The following is a 27007-nucleotide window of genomic DNA, read 5'->3' on the forward strand; positions in this document are numbered from 1 at the left end:
TCTGGTAGTGGAACTTTTTTTATTTAATGCATAAACATATAAGTCCCTTTATTAGAGAAATTGTACATATTGGTGAATATGGTCAATGGTCACATCTATGGGTTAATTGTTTAAAAATCAGAAACAATAATTAGGATAGATTCTATGCTCTCTCCGTCACATTGTGAAGTGTCTTGTGTAGTCATATTCTATTGTTGGAATGACAGCTTGTACAAACTTCAAGAAAATTAGAAGATACCTAAAGGTCTTTAGCTAAGGAAAACAGATTGGTAAATGGTACTATGATTTAAACTAACAGTGTAGTTATCCTATTTCTCAGAAAAAATATGTAAGATAAAACCTTAAATCAAGTATATTAAAAAAATTCACTCATGCAAGTTTGTGTCTATTCAACATGAGGATCTCTATAACTTTAATACTGCTCCACCCACTCCCATTTAATATTTGAATGTGAAACTTCCTAATGAGTTCACAGAAGCCCAATTATTTTGATATAAAAATAAGGACAGGGGTGTTCATATTTAAGTGAGTGGGAAATGGTTCCTTTACTGTTAGTCTGCTAGGTTATGTTAGAAACAAGGCAACCTTTGCATTATTAGCACCACGTTCTAAACAATGAATCTTGGAACACTGAAATAATAAAGTAAAATTTTTAAAAAAATTTTAAAAAAGAAAGAAAATAAGGCAGGGTAAAGAATATAAAAGCACTGAAGCAAAAGAAAAAAATTAAGCAGAAACAATCTGTAAGGACTGATTCTAAGTTAGTTTATGTACATAAACTTGGAAGACTCTGTGTTTAATAATGACTCATCAATGCCCTCAATAAACATTAAACTCTTAATATTTCCAATACTGTGGAACACGGAAAAAAAATCAGGATTTTATTAGAAAGAGTCCATTGTAGCTACAGTATCTTCCAAGTTGCTACCTAGCCCCTCCAATACAGAAATGAATGCTCAAGTTATGCATCACACAGTTTCAGGAGTAAATCTGGTTTGGACCAAAAGTTCTTGGTTTCTTTTAATGTCAAATATGTCCTCTGAGGAACACCCTTTATTAGCAATTTAGTTTATCTGTAATTCCAAGAGAGGGGTGGACCCCTCACAGTCTACATCTAACACTGAGTGGCATGAACAAGCAAATGTAACATCAATCTAGCACCAAATTAATTCAAATTATTTGGCATCTAAATCACCGATTTTGGCTGCTTTTGATGAATCCATGCTATAGGTATATGTACTTCGATATCCAACAGATGATTTAGTTTCCTCTTGTCAACCACAGAGAAAGTAGGAAAATCATAGTAAGATGTGAGAAGGGTGCTTTTATCTGGAGAAAACCGTATTTTAAGAATATCTGAAATACACTTTGTGTGTTTTACTTTTTAATTAACCTATCTGTTAAACTGAATTCTTTGCTTCAGAGACCTTAGAATGACACAACCTAAGTTTACTTTTACCTGAGGGAAGCACATTTTTTGTTAACAGTTAAATTGGAAATATACTTAGAGAAAAGATACTCATGTGTTATCTTCTAAATTAGTAGGTTACTCTTCTTTCATCAATAAATTATGCCCACTGAGTTTCTTTTCCATCAAGAGCAAAGGTTTTATATTCAAATGCTCTTAGCCATTGCCTCTTGGACAAACAAAAGAACTGGCAAGCTGCTGCCTAGAAAAGCACATACTGACCTGAGGCTCTGTAATGAGGCAGAGCTGACTGGTGCACACAGGTACATGTGCTAACCAACTAACAAAGCAGAACTATCACAATGTAACATTTCCCAAATAAAGACTTGTACTAAGACTTCCATTATGAGGGGCTAAAACAAGTTATAGGTACTGTGGCACTAACACTGTACCAGTATTTCCCAAAGAGGAAAAGAAAATCCTAGGAACCAAATATAGGTAAGGATACATATGAACACCAAGTTCTCCTCCTCCTTCTGCAACAGTCTCAATGATTTTCTTCATCACCTCAGCATGCCTAAAAGCAAAAGAACAAATAACTATTATTAGCATAGATCAATTAGATCAAAATAGGAAAAGCAAGTTTTTGTGAAGAAATCTACCTTATTTGTGTCAGTGATTTAATTTTAACATAATAGTTGTATTATAAAATATTTTCCTCCCAACAAGTCAGGTTGTTGAGAGTCATATACAATGTTTTATTGGAACACAGGCTAAATTTTTAAAGTCTAATCATAGTCAAAACACAACAGCACTGGTTTTCCTGTAACAGGAGTGGGAGGAGTGGGGGGAAGGGGTAGCACAGCAGAAAGCCAGAGAAAGGGAAATCATGCCAGGGTATAATTGCAGAGCAAGGACTGTCTGCTCTAAGAAACAAACAAGAATCAGACCAGGAAAATTCAAAAAAGCTACATGGTGACAGCTAATCAATAAAACAAGGACATACTTAAAATGCTGTCATTTTGACTATTCAAATATTTAGCAGAGAATAAGCCAAAATTGGGTCTTAAAAAAATTTAACTTGGTTGGAGTTAAGAAGTTTATATATTTTGTCTTTGTCTTAATACATATTATAAAATTTATCTGATTTTCTTTTCCTTTTTTTTAAAATTTGAGACAAAGAGTGCACGAAAAGCATGGGGTGGGGCAGTGAAAAAGATGAAAAGCAGTTTCCCATTGAGCAGGGAGCCTAACACAGGGTTTGATCCCAGGACCCCGAGATCATGACCTGAGATGAAGGTAGACCTGACCCAAAGGTAGACACTTAACACCACTTAACTGGGTGACTAAGCCACCCAGGCACCATCTGATTCTATTTAGAAATAATTTTTTGGCTTTATATAAAGAAATATGTTTATCTGAAGTTTTTGCCCAATCCACAAATCTCTTCACAGTCAACCAGTGTCTTTCCTTTCCTATAGAAAAATGATATATCAAAGTAATTGCCTAAGTATATCAACTGAGAAAAAGGCAGTGCACAAAAGAATGATCTTTTAGATATATTCTGGCTTACATAATGCTGCTTCAACTTTTATGAGTATAAACTTCATGACAGAGGCAGGCAACTTAGAAGATAAGAATAAATGTATCAGCTCCAAGAATCCAAAAACATAATCTGATGGCAAGGCCTAAAATGTACTTGAAATCTCACCTTATAGACCCCCAGCTTTTTGGCCCTATTACATTACATTGCATAACACAGTCATTTATTAACATGTTTAACATTAATTACCAGTTAAACCTCTTCTTTCTTTTCTGGACTAAAATTTACATATGAGAGAGACATGCCTCAAAATGAGGCATGTCCTAAAACCTCAAACCACTAAAGGAGTGGGTAGAGTAAAATAAAAACCCTCTAGATAATAAAAAACTAAAACTAATGACTCTTGAATTACTTTTCAGTTAGCAATATTAACAACTCTTGACATAAAAAAAGCCAGAAAAATGAACAAGGCTTTCTATATGATAAAATTTGAGAATCAAGAGGCTGCAAAAAATGAGAAAATATTAAAGAATTTTTAAAAACTAGAATGTTGCATCAAATTAGTCAACGGAATACCAAATTTTTCATCTCAAAAATATTGTTACCAGAATTTCTCAATGTTTTGCAAAAGCTACCCATTAGAAATAACAACAAATCATGGATACAGACTCCGTTTACTCATCTGGCCCTGAAAAAACACAATGATAAAAAGAAAATCCCAAATTATAAAATGCACTTGACTTAGTAGGGCTGAACATCTCTCAACTGAAGAGTAAAGGAAAAGAGAACTCTGCATACATCTCCCTTCACTAACCATTAAAAAGAGATAAATAGGTCATGGAGAAAAACACAAAGATAACTTCATACTCCACATTCACAGGTGGCTACATCACAATAGGGCAAACCCAAGTCTAAATGATGGGTATTTTTTTAATCTAAAAAACATCTTCTAAATTATTTTCAGAGCTAAAAATAGTAGTAAAATCACAAAGATCTATACTATAATTAAACACATAGAGAGAGCAAAAAAAATTCTTAATGAATTTAACTTAAATTGGTGACTTTTTCCTTTTTCTTTTATGTTTTAGCGTAAGAACATTTCTACGAAAGACAAAAGAGAACTATACTTGCTTATTACATTTCTTCTGTCAGGGCACTTTGGATTCCCAGGTAATAAATCCATGAAGTACACACAACACACATACACACCTGCATGGGTGAACTGAACACATAGGAGGTGGTGGGAGATGAGGGTGATTTTCAATGGTCACTGTTTTCTTCACATGATCTTGACTGATGTCTTCATACATGTGTTCAACTGTTAAAGGCTGCCTTTGCTGAAACAATAAAAAAATGTTTTGAAATCACTGTTTAAAAAATTTTAGACCTAGACTTCCATGTTTAAAATATATTTATCTCCACCTCACCTATAATACAGAATTCCAGACTATTTAGAACTACCAGACTTTTGCGGGGAGAGTTTATAATACATTTATACCAGTGAAGGGAGGAGAGTGGAGGAGTCTGTACATCAACACTATGTGACTTCAGCCACCACCTAATGCAATAAAGATCCCACAAAAAAACAAGTTCATGGCTGTCAAACATTTTATAACTTTCTATTTCATCTTTTGGGTGTATTTCGCTTTACTTTTTTGCTTCTCATTCATAGTCGTAAGAATGACTAAATTAAGCAAGTTAATTTTATTTCAGTTATCCTTTAATTCAATTAAAATAAATTAGTTAAAAAATGGTTTACTGTCTTAAAGAAAAAAAAACACATGCCAATATGATCATTCTGTAAATGCTTTATATATCCATCAAATTTAATACCCAACAAATTTAATATAATAAATTAAGTTAAATTTCCCTTATATTTTGAAGGAGTAACCCTCAGGGACCAAGCAATAAATACTTAACAGATTATTTCTGTTTGATTCTTAGTAGTGTTATTGTCACACAGAATAATTCACAGTTTCTTCAAAGTAAGAATCAAATTCAATATTAATCATGAAATTGTTAAACAAACGACTTCTAAAATTTAAAAGGCAACAATATATACCTACAGACCTAATGATAAAGAAATTAAATCCAACAATTTGAAACATTTACATTAAATATATTTTCTGTTTTTACCTCATCATAGCCGAACAACCATAATCGTGGTGTCTGGTAATATTTATCATAAGTGATATAAAGGTCATAAGTTCTTGTTTGCAAAATAGCATCTTCACCTCCAGCATCAGTTTTAGTTTTACAAGCTTCTACTATTTTCCTTGTGTCTAGGGTAGCCTGGCAATATAGGAAGAAATTTAAACCCATTAAATTCAGTATGAATGTGACAATTAAGAAAATATTTTTCCCACCCTATATATTTTTTTAACATAAAACCAAAGCTAAAACATTATATACTATAACCAACACAAACATATAAATAAAGGTTTATTAGAAAGATCAAGATACTATTAGGAATACTAATTCCCAAGCTTATTCACTAAATGTTAACTAAAAACTCAATTTACAAACCTCATCTGTTTCCAACAATCCACTTTCTTCATATTCTGTTTAAAAAGCAACAAAAGATTAATCAAGTTCAAGAAAATTTCCTAAACCAAGCTATATATTACTTCAGAGTATCATTCAAAATCTGGGCTTTTGCTTTTGTTTTTAACTGAAGGTATCGAAAAGGTATGAGGGACCTGATTTTACACTTCCAAAGCAGCAGATTCTTTAACTGACACAGCCAGAGAAAGTTAGCTTGCCAAAACCTAATCCAAGCTACAGCCTATTAGCAATACCGAACAGCATCCTGATACTGCAGACACTCAGTGACTCCATCGCATACACAAGGCTATTTATATAATTGCATAAAATGTGCTGATTAAAATCATCATAGGCTTCCATGCTGCTGAATCCAGGGGTAAATTCTCAGTTTTCATCTTAACTGATGTCTCACAGGGCCATCTGGATGATTTTGTCCCACCTTCTTTGACACTTTCTTTGGCTGTTAAAATATTATATTTTCTGGCTGTGTCTCTCACCTCACAGGCTTCTTCTCCTTTACTATCTTCTATGCTCGGTTCTTCCTTAGCTCAACTTTTTAAAACTCTACAGTAGCCAAGGGCTCAGTTTCTGGACCTTGTCTTTTCTCTATCCACTTACTCCTTTGATGATTTCATCTAGTCTCAATGGCTTTAAATGCTAATAATTCCCAAATGTATCACTGGCTACACACTTGGATATTTATTTACTTAGAGCTCTACTGGAATGACTAACATACGTCGCAATAGCACACATCCAAAACTGAACTCCCAAACTCCCCCTCCAAAGCTATTCTAGCCCTATAATTTTCCTTATCTCAGTTAAGACACCTTTCCAGACACTGTCAAATATCCTTAGAGTCAGACTTGACTACTCTGTCTCTCTCATGTTACTCCCCCCCAGCAGCAGCAAATCCTTTTGAACTTACCCTCAAAATATGTCCAGAATTTTGTTTCTCATCACTTTCAATATTACCACTTGAGCCTAAGTTATCATTTCTTGCCTAGATTATCAAAACAGCCTAACTATTGTCCCTAAACCTCTTCAATCTGTTCTCAATACAGCATTCACAGTGATTCTGTTAAAATGTTGTATGGCATTCTAAGTTCCTTTTCTACTTAGAAAAACCCTCTAATGGCTTCTCATCTCACTGCATTAAAGCCAGGGCCCAAGGTTATCTCGCTGACTCCATGCCTGACTTCTCTGCTTCTGCCCTTGCTCCTCTCTGAACACAGCATATTTATTTTTTTAAAGTAAGTTCTACACCCAATGTGGGGCCTGAAATCATGACCCTGAGTTCAAGAGTCACACACTCTACAGACTGAAACAGCCAGATGCTCCTGCTTATGTTGTATATACCACACAAGCTCCTACCTCAGGGCCTTTGCATAATTCCTTAGATATCCAAATAGCCTGTTCACTCACTTCTTGCCAGGCTTTACTTAAAACTCATGTTCTCAATTGGGTTTTTCTTGACCAACCTATTAAAATAACACTCATCCTTTCCCAAGACCTTCTGTCCCATTCCCCTCCTTTATTTTTCTCCCTAACACTTATAACCATCTAATATAGCATCTGCATTGCTTATCTATTTTTTCTATGTCTCCCATAACTAGAATATAATCTCCATAAGATCACATCTACTGTTTTATTTCTAGCACCAAGAACAGTACCTGATATATAGATAACTATCCTGCCCAGTGTTTATTGAACAGGGAATGAAAATTGCCTGTTATAGTAATTGTTGTTATATCACCTGCTGTACCATCAACACTGTTTTTTAAACAAAATCCCATATAAAGCAATTTTTTTCTTTAGCTCTGTCCAAGAGAAATGTAACAAAACACACTAAAAGGCTGTCAAATATTTAAGGCAGTCCCACAGCTTGTACTCTAAAAAGAATGCTTTACTCATAGTATTCTGTCTACCCTTCACCCCAGCTCGGATAACTGTACACAATTCAGACTGATGGAATCCAGAAACTATTTGTATAAGAAGGTGGTGCTGACAATTATTAGACATTCAGGTGCAAGTGAAAATAAAAACATGTACATTTGAAGTTCAGGAGATCTGGACTGGAGGCTTAGATATGAAGTTGATCATAGAGATGGTATGTGAGGTTGCTGTGAGCAATTTGGGTTACAAGTAATTCGTTTTATTTCTTCAAAGGATGGGGAGTTTACCATAAAAATAAGGACAAAACTCTTACTAGAATTCAGGAACAGATCTACACCTAGATTTCATGAGAACTTAAAAGTAATTTAAGAAACAAAACTTAAAAGTACTTTAAGGTGCACCTAGGTGGCTCAGTTGGTTAAGTTTCTGCCTTTGGCTCTGGTCATGATCCCGGGTTTCTAGGATCTGATTGAGCCCGGAGTCCCAGTCAGGCTCCCTGCTCAGCTGGGAGCCTGCTTCTCCCTTTCCCTCAGCCTCTCCCCCTTGATTGTATTCTCTCTCCCTCTCTAACAAACAAACAAACAAACAAACAAACAGAAGAAAAGGTATTTTGAGTCAAGGCTACTCTGGCAATTTGGCTATGTGTCACCTCCTCATCCACAAACACTACTTAATGCTTTGGTGCTTCAACTATACTTGGCACCATCTTCCACTTCTGCATGCTAGAGAACATTTCTATCTCACCATAAATTCTATGTATTTGGTTTAAAAAAAAAAAAAGGAAAAAAAGAAAAAGAAAAACGAAAAGAAAATACACAATAAATGAGCAAACTTTGTTCTGCTCTGAAACAGTTTTTTGTTTTGTTTTGTTTTTTGTTTTTTTTTTTTTAGATTTTTATTTGACACAGAGAGAGAGATCACAAGTAAGTGGAGAGGCAGGCAGAGAGAGAGAGAGGAGGAAGCAGGCTCCCCACTGTGTAGAGAGCCCGATGCGGGGCTTGATCCCAGGACCCTGGGATCATGACCTGAGCCGAAGGCAGAGGCTTTAACCCACTGAGCCACCCAGGCGCCCCTCTGAAATAGTTTTTAAGAATTAGCTTAAGAATCTGCATCTTCAAACTTTTAACTGCATTAAAGATTTATGCCTAAGATGTATCCCACTGGAAAGAATGCTTTCAAGGCTATGTCCTAGGTAAAGTACAACAGTCCAAGACTGCTCCTCACTAACTAAATTTAAACTAAACAAAATTCTCTCTCTGTTTAATGTTAAAATCTAGAACTCAATGGAGTACAATTCTTGTCTACTTCAATTATAAATATTCCAAAATCAACATTCTAGTGTGATTAAAGAAAATCTAGAACATAAATACCTTCCATATCTGCAGCTTCTCCTTCATCTTCTTCTTCCTCCTCCTCACATATTGCTGCGCAATCTTGAAGTTTTATACTGTCCTTTGAAATAAATTATATTTAAGTCACTTAAGTATGTCCATTAGTTCAAACACCAAACACTCATGTGTCACCAAGTGTAAACCACTGAGAAAATAACAGTGGTAAAGACAGTTCTTTTCGTCAAGAAACTCCTATTCCAGTGGAGATGACAAACCCATAAAACAAATATGAAAAGTGATGTGCTAAGTGCTGTCACTGAAAAATATAAAAAATATCATAGAAGCACCAAGAATCACCTAAGCTAACAATTTAACAATTTTTGCACTTCCAAAAAATAGTATTTTTGTTTAACCAATTCATTAATATTAGGAAACTGGTTCAGAGTTATAATTTACATACATAATTTAAAGGAGAAAAAAGATACATATTTGTAAGTCACAATACATTTGTAAGTTAAACTTACAAATTATTAGTAAATAGTTAAACTATTATAAGTGAAACATATTCTAATTTGTGAACAATATTTTAGGCTGAATTAAGTAAAACTATCAGACTTTAGTTATTATAACATGTAAGATTTCAGTTCATTTTTTAAACCATATTTGCACTACAATAAAATAATAATACCAAAGATAAGCCTAATACATAATTATCATTTCACAAAATCAATTATTCAAAAAATCTGAAGTCAATGTAGTAAAGTAAAAAAAATTGCACATTAGTTTCACCTAATGTACAATTTTACTTAGAGAAGACTCCATTTACCAATAGAAACTTAAGTTGTATGTTATCATTACCACACCCAAAATGTGAAACCATAGATGATAGTATCTGGGTAATTATTAGATGAGCCAGTATCTAACAAACTAATCATTTAGGGAAATTTTAATCATGTTGATGTTATGGTGATCATACTTGAAACAGAGGAATACAGTAGAAACCAACAAGAAAGATTAATACTTGGGTTTGAACAAGTATTTTAAGAAATTATAAAAAATAATGTAAATTTTATATTAAATAGGAAATGACAGGAAAGACATTCAAGTTGTACATTATTCTAAGCAGTCACCCTTTAGTATGATATAAGAATGTTAAGTGGGATACCAAGTACCATATTAACCATTATTGCATTTTTCAGAAGTTCTTGAATTACCATAAGCCTATCAACAAATGCTATCCACACTACTCTGCCATTTATCATTCCCAAGGTCTGAAGTATATACAATTAACGGCTGGAGTAAACAAGATTTTCTGGAGCAAGAGCCATTTTGGTGATCTCTCTTTAGTTGTTCAAATTCTCCAAAAAGTAGAATTTCAGAAAGATGAATTTTCAGGCCAATGAACTGAAACTTAATCCCTAGCAAGCATAAAATTGTACATTGAAAAAAACGAAAAACACTTTAGTTTCTAACACTTCCTGTTAAGACCCAGTTATGAATCCCAAAAGTTCCAAATGACAAAAACACACAAAAGAGAGTATCTAAAACTATTAACTCTTGTAGTAAATGTTTCATAAGGACAAAAGAAAGTCAATTACTCTGTCCAAATATTCTATCTTCAAAGAGATCTGTTAACAAAATAATTAAGCAAAGATAAGGGTAAAGGCATTTTGTATTATTTTCAAATCACTTCAAACAAATATAAATATATAAAACAACTGCAATCATTTTCTAGTATGAATAGAAAATTTTCAAGGAGAAAAATTTCACCCAGTTACAGATTTTTACTCCCCTCCCCGTAATAAATCATACAATAAAACCTAACTGATTTAGCTTTCACTCAGTCAAAATACATTATTTTTTGGATGATGTTAAAGATTTACCTTAAAATTTTCAAAAATAAAATCATCCATTCAAAATAGCAGTAAATTAAGAAACCGTAGTACATAAACCTCAAAAGCCTCCATTTACAGAACATTTGGTACTTGTACTTAAAAATAAAAAGCTAGCCTAGGAGCCTTCCCAATTGGTGAAAATTAGTAGTTTTTACCAGTTACAATCTCAAAAAAATTTTTTTAATCAAACAACAGACTAAAAAAATAAGCGCTGGGAAATAGCAGTTTTGATATAGGAAAGTGAGAGAAGAAAAAAACTGGAATTTTAAAAAGTTTGAAAATAATCAGTTTGAATAAGAATATATATATATATATATATATATATACACAAATAATTATGTCACTGAATTTACAAATGTAACTAATTAACCAGTACCTTGCTTTCCAATGTAATCTCCTTAGCTGCTTCAGTTATTCCTGCAATACCTGTTTAAAATTCAAAAACACTGAAATAAAATTGTAAACATCTTTCATTTACCAGATTCGAGAAATACATAAATGCTTAAAATTACCTAAATTCTCACAACTGCTCTGAAAAGAGGAGGCAATGTTAGTAGCATTTTATAAATGAACTCTAAAAGGAGTAAAACCAAAAGCACTTTTTAAATTGAAATAAAAAAAAGCAATGTGATATTTTACTATGAATTATATTCTACTCTATCACTCATTTATTATTCCTCATTTACTTTCCCAGTATGAGTCTCTATCCAATACATATTCATTCTCAAAGTGAACACATTAGACTATAGGACTCATATTTATTTTTATTCAAAAACACATCAAAATTTTCTCAAGGAGATACTAATGTAATTTGTTTCAGAAACCTAGGACATCCAGAAGTAGTAATACCATATCACATTTATATGGGGTTTTCTATTTTACTGTTTCCATAGCTTATTTCAGCCTTACAAACACTATCTTTTGAGGTAATTAGTCAATCATTTCTCCCTGTGAAGAAACAAAGTCTCCAGAGATGAAATAACTTACTTGAGTCTCATAGTTAGTGAAGACATGTGCTAACTTTTAGTTCAATATTCTGTTCACTGCTGCTCCTCATTAAGCAACCACCTTGAACCTACTTGTGTCAATGAAGGTGGCACTAAGCAGATGGGGGCACCACAACTCAGCTAAATAATATTTCTAACTCAAAATACATGTCACTGTTTTTAATTCGAAAATTCAACAAGATGAAGTACATTAATGAAAAAAAAAAACCCTACATACAAAATAAGCTTTGCCCCTTTGTTAATCTTCTAAAACCTTTATATATCTGTTCAAAATCTCCAACCTGAAGAATAACTCACTTTCACTAATAGAAAATGTCAAAATCCACAGCTCTAACATAAAGCTTTTACTTCACAGTTTTTCTATAAATTACTACATAATAGGTCTGATTATTTCATAACATAAAACCCAAATCTTAGCACAATGAATTGGTATTACAAATGATTCACTGAATCTAGTACATAGATAAAAACAAAATAAACCTCTTTAATCCATCCAAATATAATAATGTAATAGTATTCGACTAAACCAGACTCTTCTAAGAGTAGGAGGACATATTGGCAAAGGAAAAATAAGCTCAAATGACTCTAATGAGAGTAACCTTCTCAAGTACGGTGATGATTAATTTTATGTCACCTTGGCTAGGTTATCCTGTCCCAATGCTTGGTTAAATGCCAGTCAGGATGTAGCTGTCAGGATGTTTTTTAGATTTTAACATTTAAATTCATAGACTTTGAATAAAGTAGATTACGCTCTATAACATGGGTGGGCCTCATCCAATCAGGTGAAGGCCTTATAAGGAAACATTGAGGTGCTAAGGAAAAAGAAAGAATTCTGCTTTCAGACTGTCTTCAGACTTGAGTTGAAACAATCAATCCTCACCTGGATCTTCAGCCTGCTGGTCAGTTCATCCTGTGAATTGCATTCTTGCTAACCCCCACAATCATGTAAGCCAATTCCTCAAAATAAATCTATCTATATCTATATATCTATATCTATATACACATCCAATTTTTCTGTGTCTCTGGAGAACCATGACCAATACAAGGGCTAAGAGAAATAAAAGAAACCTATGAAAAGCAAGGATGAAGCAAAGAGAACTGAGGTGAATAAGGAACCAGGCACATGACCTTCTAAATTAACTGGAAGCAGTGTTTTAATCAAATCAAAATATAGTTTAAACTAAAATTCTAAGGATAGCTCTCCAGCAGGGCAAACATTTTTCAATTCTTGAATTTCTGTAACAGATTTTCATCAATCCAATCATAATGACGCCTACTTATTTCTGTAATGAATGCCTTTGTAAATATGCACCTAGATTTTGAGCTAGTGATTAAGAAATGTAATACAACCAGACATCAGAATAAGTCATTTACTTGACACTAGAAACACAGTGCTATAACTAAGGGCTCTAGTTAGTTAGTCCACTGCCCACATCTTCCACCACAGGAAAACTAAAGCAGAGCAGCTGAACAATTTCGGAAAGGTCAAAAGATAAAAAGTCCATCTACCAGTCTCTCAGTGGCGGCAATAGGATGATTTTTTGAAATCATTTAAAAAAATTGTTCAATCTACTATTTTCTCAAGGCCTTGACATTAACACTAACCATCAAGAAACAAACAAGTTTCAAATCAAGAAGCCCAAGCCCTGAATCTGTGCCTGTATCATCACAAACACATGATAGTGTCCTTTTTTAAAAGTAGAGGGAAAACTGACCTCAGAAGGCAGTTTTTCCTGAGCAGATTACTTAGCCCTCTGACTACTGCAGTGCGTCTCAACTGATGGCAGCAATTTTGCCCTTCATGGGATATCTGGCACCGTCTGAGGGATTCCGCGTTATTACAACTAGGTGGATACTACTGGTGTCTGGTGGGCAGAGCCCAGAGATGCTGCTAATCATTCTGCAATGTACAGAAAATGCTACATCAAAGAATCACGTGGCCCAAAATGTTAGTAGGGCTAAGGCTGAGAAACCTTGTTCTAGCACTGCTTCTGGTATACTTTCTAGGACTTCGAGGGAGAAAACTTATTTTATAGTATTCTCAATTTAAACTCAGGACACGTTTTCCTCATTAAAATTAAGTCATAATGGCATTTATATAACTGGAAATTAACTATTAACTTATACTTAACTATGAACTAACATTAACTCACAGTACTTTATATAATATATTTATATAACTATGTAAATGCAGATTAATATATGCTGCTATAGCTAAGTTAGTATAGCTAAGTTAGTATGGCTAAGTTAGTATAGCCATAGCAGCATATGCTAATGTACATTTACATAGTTATATAAACATAGTGGCAAACTAGGTTTTTAGGACTTGAAATAAAAATTCATCTTCAGACTTACAAACAACTTCTGCAAACATACACTTACAAAAGGCTTGAATTTAGTCAATTCTTTTAACACAAATTTACTGAACAACTTCTGTACCAGATACTGTGATAGATATTGAGGATACAACAGTGACTCTCTACCTAAGGGTGTGGTCCTTACAATCCTCTTACAGTCATTCAACAAATAATTATTAATTACTTTAAAATGTCAGGTCCTGAGTAAAATAAACACATATAGTTCCTGTCCTAAAGCTCATCATCCAGCAATGGAATGACATGTAAATAAGGAATTCTAAAGCAAGCTATATGCATACTCAGCAATTCTGTCCTTCTTATTTTAGAAATAAAGAAAATGATACAGGTATTTTCAAATTGCTACTAAAGCAGCAGTACTAGAGAAATTTGGTATATTCCAAGGGCATTTTTTCTTTTTTTCCAATTTGTCTTCCAGCTTCTTTTCAGGTAAAAAAAAGTCTATTGGGACAACTGTGCCTTATGTATCCTTTGTTTTTGTTTTTAAATCAACACTGTAATAAAAGATTAGAAAATGTTTAAAACAATTTAAATATATGTATTCTATTCTCCTCTTACCTGTGTTATGGTAAGTATCTACCCATCCCCCATCACCATCATCTTCTTCAATGATAGCTTCCAATTCATCTGAATATTCCATCTGTTTGCACCGCTTGTAGCATGGCACTACAAGAAAAATGACAAGTACAGTTACTAGCACATAATTTGCTTCATATAAATCTATTAGAAAAAAGATAATTTATTCCATTTTAAGGAAATATTATATTTTACTTCTAATAAAAGTGATTAAAAAGTTGTATTTAGCCCACAGACATATTAATGATAAGGTTTATCTTTCCCTAAATAGCTTTGTCAGAACACAAGTAGAAAGGAAATTTTCTATGTATTCTTTACCCTGATGGTTTCTGAAAAACAGCAGGCTACAGCCAGAGATGATACTGTTCAACTTCAGGCTAATAAATAATAAAACCTTATTTTAATAGCTTCACTCTCAAAACAGGAAGGGACAACCTGTCATTTTCAGAGGTGGTAGAGGTGACCTCCAGTTCGCAATGTTACGGTAAGTTTTAATATGTATTTCATAATTCATTTAAGTTTCAGGCATTTATAATGGATAAGCCAATGTAAAAATTCACTAAACTGCTACATTTTACCATCTTATACAATACTGGAGCCAAGTTTTTCATATATATGTGTCAATTAACAGGTATTATTCACATAAGTCTAAAACTGAACAATTATAATGTAAAACCATGATAAGGTAGAGCCCAGAAATGGCTATTAACCTCTTGACTTTTTTAAAAAACAAGAAGGATATAAATGATCAATTCTAATAAGACATATGCTGTAGGAAAGAAAACTTATGTGTTATACATATTTTCCCTTTCTGTAATAGATTAGGAAAAAAAATCAATGCACTTTATGTGATCTGATAGGGACTATAACAACCTTCTCAAGCTGTTTTCAAATTAACTTCATAAATGAGAAACTAGTAGTTTAAAAAACATTTTTTGTTCCTAAAGACAATCTTTCAAAGACACAATGGATAATAAATCTTTAGCTTGGAACTTTTAGCTGTCAAAGATAGTATCAGTTTCATTTTTCATGACAAATGTTTATGTCTAAAGAAGATCAAAATCAAATAGCTAAAAAAGTTTATAATTATAAAGTCAACTTTTAAAAAAAGGCAACTGCAATTCCAAATTCCAAATTTGCTGGGGTCCATTCCTTCCACATCTTAAAACTAGACCTTTTTTGGCAAAAAGTAGCAACAAAAAGGAAGGAGGTAAAAATGAAATAAGGAAAAAAATACTCTAGCAATAGAACCCAGAGTTTCAAATTTCCAAATTTCTCTATGGCTTCAATCATAAATTAAGATCAGTAAATACTAAGGTTTTGGGTGCCTGAGTGGCTCAGCTGGTTAAGCATCCAACTCTTGGTTTCAGCTCAGGTCATGATCTCAGGGTCCTGGGACTGGGCCCCACATCAGGCTCCCCGCTCAGCAGGAGTCTGCTGGAGATTCTCTCTTGTTTCTTTTGTTCTCCCTCCCTGTCTCTCTCAAATAAATCTTAAAAAAAAAAAAAAAAAAAAAGCTAACTTTCTTTTGTTATTTTTTAAAAATATAACTCTGTGTAAAATTTACTAATATATGCAATATAATTCTTACCATTTTTGGTGACCAAAAATTGTTTGCCTGTTGGTAGGTATGCTTTCACTTTCAATTCTTCCCCGGTAGCCCTTTAAAAAGAGCAAAAAGCACCAAAATACAAGAACTATTTTAAAAAGCAAAGACAGAAGATATCACATGTAAATATCAAAACTACACAATCCACACTCTTGAGAAAACTGTTTTAGGACTAGTTTCAGAAGGATGCCGTTAAGTGATGTATGTTAGGGTATGGAAGAGCATAGCATTGTAAGTGAAATGTACTAAGAGACTCAGAGAGACTTAAGAGAATTTAGATTAAATATCAAACAAAAAAGACAGAATAATATAGAACTATTAAGCAACTATTATGTTTGCCTCTAAACAAAAAGAAAACATTGTTCCCTAGGGAGTATAATCTCAGACTTTTAATTCTCAAGTACTGCTCATCTTCAGATCAAGTGTAGGCAGAAAAATATCTGTAGGACATTACATAACAAAGTAGGTGGCTGGCAAAATCCCTGTTCCTGCCACTCGATTAAAACTGGAACAAAGAGAAAAAAGATGCTTTGAATCACAACATGATAATATTAAAAAATATGACTGAAAACAGAAAAAAAAAAAAACACCTTTCACTGAGTGTTTGCTAAGCATACGACTTAGAACTCTAACATGCATTATTATTTACTCCTCAGAACCCTAAGAGGTAATATTAACGTCCCCATTTTAGCTGAAAAAAGTCAGACTGCTCAAGGTCAGAAAAGCAGAATATAGAAAAGCAAGTGAATCCACGGCTCCTGCTCTTACACTATAGTCTCTGTGTGTCAGAAGCAGCTACACCATTTCTGATTTTTCATAACTACTCTAGATTATCTTACTAAGAAATTGTTCAAAGATTCTTCTGCAGGTAACCTAATGGAACTGGCCAGAGACTAAGGGGCATGTGTTATCTGTCACAAACATCTGAATAAAAATCTGCCTTATCAAAGCTTCAGTCTAAAGTTGAAACCATAGATCTGAGCACAAGATAAAGCCAGAAAAACACCTACTATCTTAGTAGCCTTCTAGACTTCTTTAGACCATTCTCAAGTGTCAAAATCAATAATGACATGGCAATGCCTGAAGTTCTGAGTGAAGAACATACAATACGGTCATGATGACACTTGTAGACATGAAACTATAACATGGAAATAACCTGTTACTAGCACAGGTTTAAAATGAAATGTTCCTTTGGCCCCTACATTTTAGCCAGAAGTGTGGACACCGGAGTAGGGTATAGGTGAGTTCTAAATATTATCTCAACTATCACAATTCATAAAGTGAAACTATCCTGTCCATATAACATATTTCTGTAACAATACTATAAATTGTATGTCTGAACTAATCAGACAAATAAGGACTATCACAAAGAAATCTGAAGAAAATGTTTATTATATTGAAGAAAATCCCAAATTAGTTCCTTTTTTAAAATAGGTATTATTTTTAATTTTATATACCTATTTGACTTGAAATACATAAAAATTATAGACTAGAATGAAGACAAATATCATTTTAATAGATAATTTATAATCCAAAAAAAATCAATCACCCTTACTAAATCATCAGAGAGCTGTTATGATATTAACTCAATTTTAAATATGAAATAGAAATGCACGTAAGGAAGACAAGGGCATAAAAATAAATGAAACTGACATTTTGGTCTTTCTTGGTACATTAAGAAACAGTGTTCTGAAAGATAAAGAACTGATAAAAAGCAATAAAACTATTTTGGGTTAGGAGTCAAATACAAAAACTGAGAACAGAATAGGCCACAGATAAAAGAGAGTTCCAACTTTGGCTTAAAATAGTTTTAACTATTTCAGCTCTTTGAATATAAAGGTGAACATTATCAGTTCTAACTTCATTAAGTTTAGAACCTCTGTCCCAAATTAAAACTATACCTTTCAACCACAACTGAAAAAGTGTCATTAAGGGAATTATAATGAAAAGAAAAAAGAATATAACAAGTTGAACTATTTATATCCAAACAAGATGATAATTCCAAAACAATTCTAGCCTAATTAAAATAGCTCTGCCAGTACTAGGATCACTTTCTCAGCCATAGTCAGGTGGTTTTTCCCTAAGTTCTTGAACGTAATGAAACAGCATTTGTTTTATAACATCCTCTTATTATTCAGAATACTTAAAATATGTCATAAGATCTGGTTAGTTGCTTAAATTACTTTTTTTATGTTACTTTTACAATTAAAAAAGTTAGTGAAAAAACCAAAAAATGTAAAAAATCTATTACCAAGCAGATTTCCAGCTACAAACTTTAATGAGTATCATGAACCTACCTTCCTTTACAGCCAATTCCTAAAATGGGAGCATACTTTGAACCTTATAGAAAGTCTTATGATTAAAAAACCTAAGGCTTTGCAAAATATCTGGATTTATTAATGTTATAAAAATATTCAGCAGACATTTTAATTTGAAAAAAATGAGCTGGTCTTAAACATTATTTTTTAAAGATCCACCACAAAATCAGACCTAGACACTATAGAGAAAGGGAATACTAATAAAGGAAGTAAAGCCATTTATCTTAAAAATGTCTATCTTTTACTCTAACAGAGCAAATCAAAATAGGCATAACAGCCAATTTGTCAGTCAGCCTTTATTTTAAGTATGCCTTTATTTTATTTTAAGTATGCCTTTTTAAGTATGCCTTTATTTTAAGTATCACAGTCACACTGCTTAACAGAAAAATCTACTAGAACAGAGTTAAATTGGTCATTCTAAAGTTCATCCCCTAATTCATTTTGCAAACTGCTGCAATTATAATGTCATACATTTTACTAATTTATATTCCTGACTCAAGATTACTTACCATTGCCATGTTGGACAGTGGTGGACTAAGTGATCTCCAGCTGCCACAAACTATTCAGGATTTAAAAGGATATAAAAGAAAAAGGAAAAAGAAAAATTGAACATTACTGAATATAAGATGATAAAATACCGAAGTGATCATCCCATGTAAGCTTGATACCCAATAATCATATAAATGCAAACAGCACCAAACCTGCTCTACCACTCGGATGGCTCTTGATTATTATTAAAATGCAAAATTTTTTACATCTATAAAATTTAAATTTTGGAAGAAAAAAAACATTGAGTGCTATTGATTTTAAATTCAATTTTTAAATTGGATTAAATAATGCCAAAAGGATACAATATCATGAAATGAATAAAAGTAACACTGCAGGACTTAAAATTTCAAAAAAACCATTTTATGGATAAATAAGATGAAGACAGATTCCTGTTAGGGGCTGAAAACTCAATGGAGATCTTTTGAGAAAATGATACAGGCCTATGATGTAAGAAGTTTATGACATCATAGTGCACATTTCTCTTTTTTTTTTTTTTAAGTTCAGATAAAGCCCATTTTGTAAGTTTTTTCACATTAACAAGAGTGACAGATGTAATGCCAAACAATGGGAAAAGTTAGAAGCAAACTGAATCCTCTAACATCTTAGACTTTCTGGGCAGGTTGAACACCGCACAAGTTTTTGTTTTTCTTCAGGAATCAAAAACAGACTCAGGAAGAAAGAGTTTAACCTTCTGAGAATTTCCATTATACATGATATACATTATACCTGATATTTCTGTAAGACAGAAATCCTGCTTATTCTTGAGAGCAGAAAATGAAAGAAACTCTCTTAAGGGTAAGTGCAGTGTCCCAATTCGGGCAACACACACACATACTTTCCCAATTACTTCTATTGTATAATAGCTCTAACTTAAATTCATGTATTGTTCGTGGTTAATTACACAGCAAAAAAAAAAAAATACAGTATCTTTAATCTTCCAATGTTTGTCTCAGAAAAGAATGTCTATATATAATACTCTATTTTCATTTGACAGTAAAATTTTATAAAGTAAGTTTTCTAAGAGTAATTTCTTTCAAGAAGATACATTCACAAGATTTAGCAGCATATTCTCAACAGCAACTTTTTGAATGTTTATGTTCTTTTATTTCAAAGAATCTTATTATTACTTAAACTATTAGGTAAAGACAAAAACCCAAGTGAAAACAATACTCCCTCCCTAAGTTTTAAGCACTTTAGGTCACTGTAACCAGATGCTACCTTCAACTCTGTGGTTACCAAGAACTAATTGTCACCACCAAAAAAGGAGAATTTAATTCAACAAAATGCAAGCAAAACAAAGAGTTAAAAATTTAAAAATTCTTTAACAATACTGCCTTGTCACAAGACTCTAATATTTTATTCCCTAATACCTCCAGAAGCATCTATTAAAAAAATAATAGGGGCACCTGGCTAGCTTAGATGGCAGAGCATCTAACTCATATCTTGGGGTTGTGAATTTCAGTCCCACGCTAGGTGTAGAGATTATTTTAAAAATAAATTAAAATTCCTTAAAAATAACAAAACACCAGAAGGTAAGAAAAACTCTAAAGAACATAAAATTGTGCAGATAATTAGTACATGTGTACATCTGCCCTCATTAGCAATGTTCATTATTGCAGGTTTCACATGCTCAAATGAAACAAAACATAAGGCAGACTCAAATTTCTCAATTCTCAGTAACACTTGCAGCAGCTTTCTCTTGGTGATTAAATACAATACTGAATAACTCCAAGATAAAACCAGTTGTTAACATTTTGGTCAGCAACTTTACCCTTCAAGCTATTCTACTACTAATACTCTACCTAAGTCATACGTATGTATATTAAAGTAATTTTAGTCAGGCAATTCTGTATTCGATAATGCTTACACCTCTTTTAAACACAGTACTTCCAAAGAAAACAGAGAGAGCTGGAGGATAATGGTCAGAAGCCCAGAAACAGTAAGAGAAAACAAATAAATAGATCAACTCTATCTGTTATCAAAAGCAAATTATCTCTTGTTTTCCGTCCTCTGGACTCATTCTAACTCAATCCGGTAACTGTACTCTATCTCAATCCAGCATATGGGGTGGGTACCCAGCTGACCTAGTTTTGCCTTGCATTTTTTTTTTAAAGAAGGAAATTCATAAACTACTTAATGATACACATTAAGTGTTATTCATTCTATGGTTAGTAGCTGTTTTAAAACAGCCTAAGTCTATCCAATGACCACAGACTTGCATCTCTAAGGTCAACCATCTATTTACCAATTAGTCATCCTCCCATAGATAAAGCCAAAGAGTACAAGAAGAAAAGCATACTTCCATCCCTGCTCCCGATTACAGATAGTTTTAAGAGCCAAATCTAAATTACACCTCTGTTTGGCAAGAAAAGTTAACAATATCAAAACTTAGTTTTAGGGGTGCCTGGGTGGCTCAGTGGGTTAAAGCCTCTGCCTTCGGCTCAGGTCATGATCCCAGAGTCCTCGGATCGAGCCCCGCATCGGGCTCTCTGCTCGCTGGGGAACCTACTTCCTCCTCTCTCTCTGCCTGCCTCTCTGCCTACTTGTGATCTCTCTGTGTCAAATAAATAAAATCTTTTATTTTATTTTATTTTATTTTATTTTATTTTATTTATTTATTTATTTATTTTTAAGATTTTTTAATTTATTTATTTGACAGAGAGAGATCACAAGCAGGCAGAGGCAGGCAGAGAGAGAGGAGGAAGCAGGCTCCCTGCTGAGCAGAGAGCCCGATGCGGGGCTCGATCCCAGGACCCTGAGATCATGACCTGAGCCGAAGGCAGCGGCTTAACCCACTGAGCCACTCAGGCGCCCCAATAAAATCTTTTAAAAAGAAAAAAAAAAAACAACTTAGTTTTATGTGGCATTCCAGGTATTAAACTCATTGTGCCTAAGGCAGAATAGGTCCTTTAGACAACGTCTAGACAAAACCCCTCATTTTACAGACAAGGAAACATGAGGCCTGTGTCACAGCTTAGCTTTGCCCAAATCAGAAAAGAAGAAATTAAAAGAAATAGGTCTAGAAAGCAGATCTCCTATGTTCTTTCTATACCACCATGTGTCTTCACTAAAAATAAAGGTATTTTTAGGTAACAGATTAATTCAGCACACCATTCTCAGAATTCACAAAGATTTGGGACTCAAGAGATTCCACCACTATTGAAAACTGAAAGATCCATTAATTTTTAGGCTTGAGGTCTTAGAATTTATAGCAACAGCCAGATCGTAAAATGTGCCCCAATTCAAAACGTTTCTTTCAAAACAGTAAGTAAAGTTCTATTGCCAATGAGTGGTATTTTTAATGAAAGTTAAAGGTGATACTTAAATAAATTCTTTGCTATTTATTAAGACTAAAGAATAAGTCTGATGCAGCCATAACTATTGAGGAAACTAGAATGTAAAAAGATGTTTAGAACAGTATTTATTTCTTGAAGGATAACAGAACAAACTACTTAAAGGAAAAAGAAAGCTTTTATTATATAGATTTGGTGAACAAATGAAATGATTCCTCAAAACAAAGTTCTATGTTAAAAGTTCAATAAAACACAACTCGCCTATAAAATAGACATCAGTTTCAGCATTAAGCAGATTCAACATTACTTGGTTAGTAGAAACAGTAAAAGAATTGTGAGAAAAAAAATCAGCATTAAGTATGTAGCAATAAAATATTTAAGCGAAATACTGAAAGAAAATTTAATACCAAAGCAATGAGCCAAAGTTTACAAATGAAAACCACAAAAACTCACGTTTGATGTAAACAGAGGAAAGACAAGAGCAAAGACCATAGAGCCCATTGTATAGCCTCAATATAACACAAATATGAGTGAAGGGTAAATGACCATCTGAATCTTTTCCATTCCCTCTCCCACCTCCATTTCTAAATAAAGAGGAACTACAGAGAAATATGAGAAGTGGCAAACTGAGAGGGAAGTTACATCCTCTTATGGGAAGTAGAAATACCTTTTAAATTGCTAATAAAGCCAAAAGAATCAAGATTAAAGTTTAAGATGTTTTCTTATAAAGAAGAAAAACCTCCCAGGAAAATATAATTATAAAAATAATAGCTTCAGAAAATATTTAACACTCACCTCTTCTGGGGTGATAACACCTGTTTCCTTAAACTTTGATTCCTAAAGAAAACAAAAAGAACAACATATTATATTCTTTCACTTTCAAATTAAAAATGTTTGTGGGCAAGTATTTGCCTGGCACCCTTCCAGGCAAAAGAGCACATACAAAAAAAAGAATCTCACTGGTACCTAACCCCAAAGAATATACAAGTCTAATGAAAGAAATTGACATTAAAATAATTACAATTTGATCATCGCTTTAACAGAGCAAAGCTCTTTGGAAAAACATTAAGCCACACAATGATTTTGTGAAATGACCAAATATCTTTATTTTACAGAACAGTAAAAATGTTTTAAAAATGTTTAGGGACATCTTACTATTCAGCCAACATCTTCAACATCTCATTTCAATTGAGTAACATTAGAAACCAAATCTAGAAGTCATAAATCATTTAATCCTTTCCCATTATTATCTCCAAGATATTGATACAATATTCTCTCCTCTAAAGCAAAGATGCTATTTACCAGATGTTTCTATGTAAGATTTTGTAGTAGAGGCTACAAAAATGGAAGGATTCATTGATGATTATTCATTCAACAAGTATTTACAATAACCATTATATGCCAGGCACTATTTGAAGTAATGGGGATATAGGAGCAGATAAAACAGACCAAACTCTTCCTTGTCCTCATAAGGAGTTTAAACTCTAGTGAAGTGAGGAAAGCCAAATGGTAATGAAAACCACAAGGAAAAAAAATGAGGCAGCAAGGAAACTAGTCAGGGGTGGAGGAGAGAGATGGCTATTTAAATTAGGACAGTGGGGCGCCTGGATGGCTTGTTGGTTAGGTGGTCAGCTCTTGCTTTCTGCTCAGGTCATGATCTCAGGGTCCTGGGATGGAGCCCCAAGGCATGGCAGGCTCCATGCTCGGGGTTGGGGGTGGGGGAGGTCTGCTTAAGGATTCTCTGTATTCCTCTCCTTCTGCTCCCCTTCTTCACACATACAGGCACTCTCTCTCTAAAATAAATAATCTTAAAAAAAAATAGGGGTGCCTGGGTGACTCAGTCGGTTAAGCGTCTAACTCTTGGTTTCAGCTCAGGTCTGATCTCAGGATCATGAAATCAAGACCTGCATTGGGCTTCGTGTTGGGTGTGGAATCTGCTTGAGTTTCTTTCTCCCTCCCTCCTCCCACCTCTCTAAAACTAAAACAAAACAAAAAAAAACTAAACAAATAAATAAATAGGATGGTTAAGAAAACAAAGGTTTCACTGATAGGTGACTACTGAGCAGTGACCTTAAAATGAATAAGTCAGAAGGCTGTAAAAGAGCATTTTAGGCAGATGGAGCAGCGAATACAAAAACCTGAGGCAACAGAGTATTTAATGGAGTAAAAAAGAGGTCAGACTGGCTCAAGCAAAAGTGAGCAAGGAATGAAGTAGCAGTTGAGATAAGGACCTCTACCAATGAAGTAGAGGCTTGAAGATCATGTAAGGACTTTGGTTTTTACTGTGCCATGACTTTTCTTAAATTTCTACTTGCTAAGATAAGTCATTATTTATTTCCAAAGGATTTAGTTTTTCCTCCTTGCTTCTTATGTCTAGTAGGAAACTACAAGGATTCTCTCTCTAAACAGGGATGGGCAAGGAAAGGGTCAATAATTCTGCTTTCCTTATTACTGAAAATACATACTGATAAGTATATACTGACAAGCTAACACTTTTCAGTTTGGAGAGTAAGTAAAATGATTACTCAAAACATAATCCTGTTATAAGTTCAATAAAATACAGCTGGCTAGTAAAACAGAAGTTTGTTTTTAAAGATTTTATTTATTTATTTGACACAGAGAGAGAGACACACAAACACACACCCAGTGCGTGTGCGCAGGCGTGCAAAAGCAAGGGGGAGCAGCAGGGAGAGGAAGAAGCAGACTCCCTGCTGAGCAGAGAGACAGACTTGGGGCTCCATCCCAGGACCCAAGGATCAAGACCTGAGGGGAAGGCAGACACTTAACTGACTGAGCCATCCATGCGCACCTAAAACATTAGCTTAATATTTAATTTGGGAACTTTTTTTTTAAACTCTTCTCTCTGAAACTAAAGTTTAACAATCGTGTATTATTTGAATGCTGAATATCTAGGTAGACATGTTTCTGAAAAATGACATGCAAAAAAATCATTTGATTCAAACATCAAAATTATTTTCAATTTCAAAGTTGACTAATATTAATCACAAGGAATTTCACAGTAAAAAAATATATAAGCATAGCAAGAATTGGAATTTTCATTTATAAACTTTTCTTTTTTTGTTTTAAACTTGGCCCAACAAGGTATCATTTTAAAATCAGTCTTAGAAATAAATATAAAAAAGTACACGACTAATTATTTCCCTTTGTCATGGAAAGGGAGCAAAGTAAAACTATCCACTATTCTTAGCATACTAAAATGCTTCTTATAAATAGGACCAACCATATCCAAGGATATTTCATCCCCACAGTTAAGATCTGTAAAATTTTCATTGAAAACTGAAAAAACAAATAAAAGCACTTAAGCAAGAACTCCTTATTCATGTATTCTCATTGCTCATTTATCAGAAAGGAAAAAGTTACAATGACTAAAAACTTGAATGTACTTCTAGAAGTTTATCTCTGAAAACTAAAGTCACCGTTAAAACAGCTAATCTATTACAACTTTTACTTTAAAAACGCTGTATGACTGACAAAGCAAAAAAAAAAAAAAAAAAAAACCGAGTAAATATATCTAGGATAATACTGTTTATTATCCATGAAGTCCAGGATTTACTAATAGTTTTTCGGCTATTTTAAAAACTCGGAAAGGGAAGCTTTGCTGTTAGCTGGGTTCAGCCATACTGACAGAGATAATGTTTGCCATTCACCTTGTTCCTCTGAAATCTAAGAGGGGACCTCAGTCACAACTTACTATTTCAAACTCTTAATTATTATAATATTATAATTATTTTTATGAAACTTTCTATGAAATTTGAAAGAAAATAGTGACATGTCATTTTAGTACCAAATTCTGATTTCGTTTTTAAAAAGGTAAGCAAAACCCTCGTTTAAAAAGTTTAAAAGACTTTCCAATGTTAAAATTTAACGTTCTGAAATCCACTTAGCGGCCGACCACCTTCCAACTTGACGTACCCAGATGCGCCGGGTTCTGACGGGTGGCGACAGCAATGCGCACACGTCGCTCCAAGTTTACCTGAGGAGCCCGAAAACCTAGAGAACAGCTGGGTAAGACCTCAGTGGGGCTGCACCCTTTTCTGTGTCCCTCCCTTACCACCTTCCTACACTTTTCCCCGCCAGAAAACACGGTGTCCCTCCCGGCGCCGGGTCCTCAATCCCTGCGGAGTTGAGCGTGTACCTGACAGCCCCTGGCAAGCCCGGCCTGGCTTACCTTGAGGACCGGGGTCAGGTACTCAGCCACTTCCAGTGCTTTTCCCTTCACCGTGTTAATCACATTCTGCATCCTGGGGCCGGAGAAGCGGCCGGCCCCGCGACAGGGCGGGAAGGGCAGCCGGGGAAGGGACCAGGAGTCAGAAAAAAGCCCCGCTGCAGCCGACGCGCATCGGCACCCGGCCGGCGGCACCCGAAGGGACGGGACGCTACGGGACGGACTGGACGAGGGGGAGGGGCGGCCGGCGCCAATCGCGAGGGCAGGGCGCGCGCTGCTAGCCACCCAAGCAGTGGGCGGCGGACCGGGCCTTAGGTGTCACCGAGCCGTAAGAGAGAACAGCAGGGACCAGGCGAGAGTTAGGGAGGAGAGGCGGGCGCACGCGCACCCCTCTCCTTCTCGGGAGCCGTCTTCTCCCCCAGGCTTCACTCGCGCCCCTTCCGGCTTCCCCTTCTCTCTCTCGCCGTACCACCGCCGCCA

General features: G+C 34.3%; 1 protein-coding gene across 1 annotated transcript; it reads right to left on the reverse strand.

Moving 5' to 3' along the window:
* ATG3 (autophagy related 3) lies at nt 1-26976 on the reverse strand. The gene is made up of 12 exons (XM_047724829.1): nt 26531-26976; nt 23137-23178; nt 19009-19058; nt 16164-16234; nt 14555-14662; nt 10991-11040; nt 8759-8840; nt 5478-5512; nt 5088-5243; nt 4161-4288; nt 1917-1985; nt 1-238 (listed from the first exon to the last, which is right to left on the reverse strand). Exons 1-12 carry the CDS (start codon nt 26600-26602, stop codon nt 157-159), a joined length of 945 nt encoding a protein of 314 aa, XP_047580785.1. The 5' UTR covers nt 26603-26976; the 3' UTR covers nt 1-156.
* Nucleotides 26977-27007: the final 31 nt, after the last annotated feature.

Source organism: Lutra lutra, chromosome 1 (assembly GCF_902655055.1).
Source record: "Lutra lutra chromosome 1, mLutLut1.2, whole genome shotgun sequence".
NCBI lineage: Eukaryota > Metazoa > Chordata > Mammalia > Carnivora > Mustelidae > Lutra > Lutra lutra.